The 7,752-nt window shown below is 40.2% G+C and overlaps 1 protein-coding gene across 1 annotated transcript in view; it reads right to left on the bottom strand.

Annotated features, from left to right (window-relative positions):
- The window catches only part of map4k2 (mitogen-activated protein kinase kinase kinase kinase 2), a 227,419-nt gene that overhangs the window by 128,216 nt on the left and 91,451 nt on the right, over window positions 1-7,752 (bottom strand). Inside the window, exons 8-9 of the mRNA XM_028804122.2 lie at window positions 3,833-3,905; window positions 3,374-3,505 (exon numbers count right to left, since the gene is read on the bottom strand). Of these exons, the coding sequence (XP_028659955.1) occupies window positions 3,374-3,505; window positions 3,833-3,905 (205 nt within the window). The remainder of the gene's footprint in view (window positions 1-3,373; window positions 3,506-3,832; window positions 3,906-7,752) is intronic.

Here is a 7,752-nt window from a genome sequence, read left to right as displayed (position 1 = left end):
CGGTGCCCTCTTTCAGTTGCGAGAAGCAGATCATAGAATGGAAACTATTTCAACACATTATATATATAGGGACAGAATAAATAAAATTCAACCTATGTTCTATCTACTACAACAATTTCAATTTGAAATGAATAATAATGCTTCTATATTATTTACATATATACATACACACTAATGGCCTACCACATTTTTCAAGCTATTACTGAAATTTAAGCAGTTCAAGTTCATTGAATAACCAGAAATGGTAAAATTATCAGAGGTGCAAAAATGTTAGGTTATCAAAACTGAAAAATAATGTAATTTTCAGAGTTAAATAAAAAGTATTTTCAGGGAACAAGTAATATCTTAAGAACTTACAGCTTTTCTTAAGCAATGGAAGTTATTTAAGCTTTGAAAGCTGATGCAAACAACTCCTACTGGTGTCCCAACTTCTGTTGATTACTTAGAAACCCTCTATCTGTATGAAAGTAGTGTTGGAGTAAACTGCATTTCTACACCTTCTGATGAATTATTATTTGGACAATATTGCACTACAGGAAGTAGTATATTGTTACCATAAGGGAGAGAAAAGGTCAATTAACAAAAGTAGACAGATGGACGATTAAAACCCTTAATAGTGTAGGTCTTTACTGCAAAGAAAGCCAAGGTGTTTGTGAGTACCATTTCCTACATCAAGAGGAACTTTGAAAGCAGAAGAAACAACAAAATCAAAAGGCAAATTTCTGAGTGTTAAAAACTTGTTTGATAGATGCTTCACAGCATAACAGCTTCAAACACAGCTTAACAGTAGTTAACGTAAGTAAGTCTCACTTTCAAATGTGAAGAGAAGACTTTAAGCTGCAGGTCTGGCTGATCAAGTGCAGTAGAAAAGCAAATTGTTAAAATGGTCAAAATGTCTAGTACACCCTGTCATGCACGTGCGAGTAGGAAGACGTTGTATGGATCAAATGAAGGTAATTCCACACCAAGCCAGGGGTGGCAGGGTGCACTAAACCTTCTCCTGTTATCTCTGCAGACCAGTCGCGGGAAAACCTGTCTGACTCATCGCTGAAGACATCACTTCTGGTTCCAGCGCCCAGGCTGACGTGACTTCCGGGCCCGGCACACAGGCTGACGCCAGAAGAGTTCACATCTGGTTCCCCTCCATCACTTCTGGTTTTATCAGTTAAAACTGCCATCTTTCTCAAACAGTTCATGTCTGGACTACAACAGAGATACTTCTGTCTAAAACCAAACCCATCGCTGCCAGGGATAATGTACAGGTGGCTGCCCCAACCCTTTTTAAGTGTGTCGAGTCTTTTCACAACCCCTATTATTCCACTTTTAATTGAAATGTGTGCAGTTTAATTTCTCAATGTACTCTAAAATTACAGCACAGAAAGTGAGAAAATAGATGAGTAGATTTTTTTAAAATGCATTTCCTACCTCTGTCAGATTCAAATTCTGACTAGGAGAGATGTTTTAAAATGTAATATTGATTAATCAGAATATAATTATGAATAGTCAAGGTAAGGCATTAAATGATTAAATAGAAATGTAGCATGGCAGGTCATTTTAGAACATTTTTAAATAATTTGCTAAAATTTTTAAATCACTTCTTGCCCATTTAAAAATGACAGACTTACATGAAAATCTGTATTATTCAAATGCAACTACTCAAGTAGTGAAAACATTATGGGAATAGGTGATAGCATATTGTGGGTGCCCAGGAGGAAGGACAGGCATCCTGGTCAAGATAACAGAAGGTTTCATACCCCGCCATAATAAAAGGACCAGGACAATGGACACATCAGGAGCAGGTCAATTCCTCCATATGGCAGGTGACAAGTGTTCTTCGGGACTAAACCTGATTAGGACAAATGGAAAATTTTGGGGTCTTTTGGGGTCTGCCAGAGGGCTAGGGAGGACTGCCCTGTTTTCTGCACAAACCGGAAATGCTCCGGTCTGGATGACTGGGACAAGAGATCAGGAGCAATTCCCAGGTCGAGGTTAAAAGAAAGCCTGCTCCCTCATTTTGATGAGTCAGAGTCGGGAGTAGGGAATCCATTCCCGGGAATTCGGGAATCCCAGGCTCCTGGGGATGACACAGTGCATGGGCATCTCACATGTAAACGGTTTTAGAATGACCGACACTTATTTTTAATAAAACTACTGCAATATGTAGTGACACCAATAAAAGACTAACCTTATCTACAAGCAGTTCATGCTGTCATATAAGTACATGTATCTAGTTAGTTGCGGTAATAAGAGCGTAGAAAGCACAACGTGTCCAGCGTGCGGTCATCCAGGCGAGTGCGCACCTTCGTGCAGAGTACGCCAACAGCTGAGAAAGCACACTCTGCCTCTACTGAAGTAGGTGGCACAGTCATCAGATACTGATATACTTGTTATAAACAACGCCTGCGCTTTCCGTTGCTCTGAAACACCGCCATTTCAGCTTTTACTGATGCATCCAGTTTCTTGTCATCATTCTGTGATGGGCAAGTTTCTTGGCACAGATAATGCGGATGCAACAGACTGACGCATTGCAATTTCAAGTTGCTGTTCAAAGCTGTTGTTTGGTGAAGTGCAAGCTGCAGCAATGGCGCCACCATCATTATTTTCAACTATAACTCTGTTATTTCTTGATCGATTTTTACACTTTTACATGCTATATATGTGAGCTTGGCCATTCCCGTTCACCCGGGAATTCCAGCAGTTTCATTCCCGGGAATGCGAGAACGAAAAATGTCCAGGAATCCGGGAGCCCGGGAATGGATTCCCTAGTCGGAAGGCAGTGGGATACACTCTTGGAGGAGGAAGGAGAATTGTGATTGCTTTATTTTTGTCGATATTCTTGTCGAAAAGGTGTTGGGGCTCAATAAAACTCTTTGGGTTGGAAGTGTGCTTGGGCATTATTGTGTCTGAGGTTTGGTGCTCAGTGGCACCCCGGGGTGGTTACAGTATACTGTGCATCTGTAGTATTATGTCTGGGAGATGCATTAAATACATAAAACATGTTTTATGCCTGCTTAAAAACTGAAAAGAAACAGCATCGTCAGTTGGCAGCAATCCAAGAAAAACCTGCATTGACACAGGAAGAATAAGCAAATAGCACATTGACAGCAACTAAGGCCAAGGACCCATATCCCAGCTTCAGTGCTAATCGCTAAACCACTGTGCTGGCCTACATTAGCCATTATTGACATAAATTCCCACAGATAATCAACAACTGATTATGTAATTCAATTGTACATTTTTTCTTAATTATTAAAATTTCAAATCAAAATCAGCCGAATACAGCGTATCTTTAATATCTAATTTGTACTAATTTAAAAAAGTATAGTACAAAAAAAATTCAGGTACCACTGAATTTAACTTTAAAATTTAATACCTCATTGGATGTAGATCAAACATGGGAGGCTGCAATTCAGCCAACTCAATGGCAGTGATACCAACAGCCCAAATGTCACACAGCTGATCATAACCACCTTTCTTGTCTACAGCAGCCACCTCAGGTGCCATCCTGTACGAAAAATTTTAATAAGATCACTAGTTTTATGGTTATGTTACAAGTTTATATAAAGGTATTCAGTAAATCAGAATATTACCAGTAATGTTATCATTTACAATATGATATGTAGTTAAAATATACAGAAAATTAATAAGCTTTAAAGATGTATATACTCAAGTCATAAGATTGCTAGCTTTAAATCTTAATGACTTCGCACAAAATGTCTCTCTCTTTATGAACTGGTAGCATTCTCATAACAAATTTGGCAAACATCATTTTCCTTTAAAACTAGCTATTCAAATTGTAAAGATACTATGTTAAAAGTGTAGGTTGGCTTACCAGTATGGCGTTCCTATAAAGGACTTCCTCTTGGCTACAGATGCATTAATTTCTGCTGCAACACCAAAATCAGCTAAACAAAAAAAAAATCAAAACTCACAGGTAAAATGTTTAATAATACCATATGTCTGCATAGTAGTAGGCATTTAAATTTTTTCACATTGCCACACATATACAATCCTAGATAACCTCAGTGAGACACAACAATATCTCAGTATTTGAAAGCACTCTACCTGATAAGTAAATGACAAGACATTGTTTCATCTCCTTGGTCGATGAATTCCAACAGAATAATTTCACAATTTACAGGTATATATGTGCTTGAGGACAACACGTTAGATTTGTGTTTATAAAGATAGTTATGAGCCAATCACAGAATATTTCAACAGGGTGTACATTGCCTGATTCATGCCTCATCTCAGTTCAATTTACTTAAGCACTGACACTGAGCAAAAGTGGCAAATTCTTATCTCAAAAAAGTTGTTTTTCAAGACACAAAAATAGCAACAGATGCAATCTGCAAACAGTGTAATGAAAACACATGTATAAGATGGCACTTGAGAACAAACACATCTCCTAATGTATAAATCTGTATGTATATACAGTGGTGTGAAAAACTATTTGCCCCCTTCCTGATTTCTTATTCTTTTGCATGTTTGTCACACAAAATGTTTCTGATCATCAAACACATTTAACCATTAGTCAAATATAACACAAGTAAACACAAAATGCAGTTTTTAAATGATGGTTTTTATTATTTAGGGAGAAAAAAAATCCAAACCTACATGGCCCTGTGTGAAAAAGTAATTGCCCCCTTGTTAAAAAATAACCTAACTGTGGTGTATCACACCTGAGTTCAATTTCCGTAGCCACCCCCAGGCCTGATTACTGCCACACCTGTTTCAATTAAGAAATCACTTAAATAGGAGCTGCCTGACACAGAGAAGTAGACCAAAAGCACCTCAAAAGCTCGACATCATGCCAAGATCCAAAGAAATTCAGGAACAAATCCACATTACTAACTGAGAATGGTAAACCGGATGGACGCAGGGACATCCGGCCATGGGCCGTAGCCGCAAAAAGACGTACTGCGCAGCCGCAAAAAGACGTACTGCGCAGGCGCCCCAAGACATGAGGCGCCGCGAGAGGCGGCCACGACCACAGAAAAAAGGAGTGAGCACCGCACGAAACACATTGCACACGAAACTAGCACACAAAAAAAAAGAAGCCGCTCGCGCCCCACAAATCCCACACCCACCTCCAAGCACCCCCCCCCCCCACAAGCAACGGACGGGACACACACAAAGAGGAGGATTCAACGATCACAGGTACAAAACGATACGGCTCGGATAACGGGACCAAACACACGAACCCGCATGAAAAAACAAAATACATGGCGGCACATACAATGCGCTTCTGAACCTCCGGAAGAAAAAATGTCTCGGCTCCAAAAACGCAAAGCTCAACTAACACATTAACAGAAACCAGCGCATAAGGACAGACAAAATGAACGTACACACATACAGCACGCGTCTCAAAGTGCTGCATCGAAACAGGCAGGGATTCAAAACGAAACACCTCCCGTCTCAGACATACGTAAACGGCAGCGAAGGGACAAAATAAATAAACGCAGACGTCTACACCGCATATCTGGAATGCCAAAAAACAAGCAGGCAAGGCTCCAAAAAGAAAAAGCTCAACTGACTGACATACAAAAACGAGCAAGGCTCAATACAAACAATTCACGCAGTAGACTACAACGGGCTTCTCACACAGCACAGGCAAATCGATTACAGCTCCAAAACAACACGTCCCAAATACTACACCTACAACAACGCGCCTCTCAAACGGCACAAGCAAAAGAAACACGTCACGGACACCAACGACAGACACCTGCTAAACACTTGCGCCAGTTAGCTGACAACGCGTTCAATAATGAGTCCACTATTCAGGAAAATTCATTGGGATTAATGAATGTCATTTGCAATCATTGTCATTCACTTAACTTCCCTGAAGAAACAACTGACAATACAAGTAATGAATTTACACGTTGTTGTCAAAAGGGTCAAATTAGACTGCCTTCTTTACATTCATATCCTGAATATCTACAGAACCTTCTTACGATGTACCTGAAAGTAAAAACTTTATGAACTGCATTAGATCCTACAAATCGGTATCCACTATGAACATGAACAGTAGCACTGCACGTGACATCCGTCTTGCACAACTGTTAATTATTGATGAATGTGCAATGGCATCCAGTCACTTACTCAACACCATTCATAAACTTCTACAAACATTGATGAATAATAATATTCCCTTTGGAGGAAAGGTACTTTTATTAGGAGGAGATTTTAGACAGTGCTTACCTATTGTTCCACATGCCATGCGCTCACCTATTGTTCAGTGCACCTTAAAATACGCAGACAATTAACATTGCTTTCAAAAGATACACTTAGTACAAAACATGCGATGTCCAGAACCAGATCATAACAATTGGTTATTACATCTGGGAGATGGTACACTCACCAATACAGATAGACCTCACCCAGATATTAGTACAATTCCTCAAGCCTTTATCTGCGACGACTTAGTTACAGAGATATTTGGAACAGCAATCTCATTAGACCAAATGCCCCTTTTAACACAATGCGCTATATTATGTCCAAACAATATTAATGTAGAAAACATAAATACCCAAGTCATTGCATTACTTCCTGGAGAGACACAACTCTTTCTAAGCTCTGACAAAGTTGACTCTGATCACGACGATGACCATCTTCATTGACCTTACAAGTTCTGACCTGAAATTACCTTTTACACTTAAAAGGCATGTACAAAGAAATTTTCCAATAACCCTTTACACTGTGCCACACACTTTATTGTTTGCTTTCTATTTACATCATCTACACCTTCACACTATTCTATATCTCATTCATACATCACGCTCTTTGTCATTCCCAACACCAGGGGTTGGCGAGCGAAGCGAGCAGGGGGCGGAGCCCCCTAGTGAGAACAGAAGTAATTGAGATCTATCAGTCTGGTAAAGGTTATAAAGCCATTTCTAAAGCTTTGGGACTCCAGCGAACCACAGTGAGAGCCATTATCCACAAATGGCAAAAACATGGAACAGTGGTGAACCTTCCCAGGAGTGGCCGGCCGACCAAAATTACCCCAAGAGCGCAGAGATGACTCATCCGAGAGGTCACAAAAGACCCCAGGACAACGTCTAAAGAACTGCAGGCCTCACTTGCCTCAATTAAGGTCAGTGTTCACGACTCCACCATAAGAAAGAGACTGGGCAAAAACGGCCTGCATGGCAGATTTCCAAGACGCAAACCACTGTTAAGCAAATAGAACATTAGGGCTCGTCTCAATTTTGCTAAGAAACATCTCAATGATTGCCAAGACTTTTGGGAAAATACCTTGTGGACTGATGAGACAAAAGTTGAACTTTTTGGAAGGCAAATGTCCCGTTACATCTGGCGTAAAAGGAACACAGCATTTCAGAAAAAGAACATCATACCAACAGTAAAATATGGTGGTGGTAGTGTGATGGTCTGGGGTTGTTTTGCTGCTTCAGGACCTGGAAGGCTTGCTGTGATAGATGGAACCATGAATTCTACTGTCTACCAAAAAATCCTGAAGGAGAATGTCCGGCCATCTGTTCGTCAACTCAAGCTGAAGCGATCTTGGGTGCTGCAACAGGACAATGACCCAAAACACACCAGCAAATCCACCTCTGAATGGCTGAAGAAAAACAAAATGAAGACTTTGGAGTGGCCTAGTCAAAGTCCTGACCTGAATCCAATTGAGATGCTATGGCATGACCTTAAAAAGGCGGTTCATGCTAGAAAACCCTCAAATAAAGCTGAATTACAACAATTTTGCAAAGATGAGTGGGCCAAAATTCCTCCAGA

The sequence above is a fragment of the Erpetoichthys calabaricus genome, chromosome 1 (assembly GCF_900747795.2).
Source record: "Erpetoichthys calabaricus chromosome 1, fErpCal1.3, whole genome shotgun sequence".
Lineage (NCBI taxonomy): Eukaryota > Metazoa > Chordata > Cladistia > Polypteriformes > Polypteridae > Erpetoichthys > Erpetoichthys calabaricus.
This window is presented reverse-complemented; position numbering and strand designations above follow the sequence as displayed.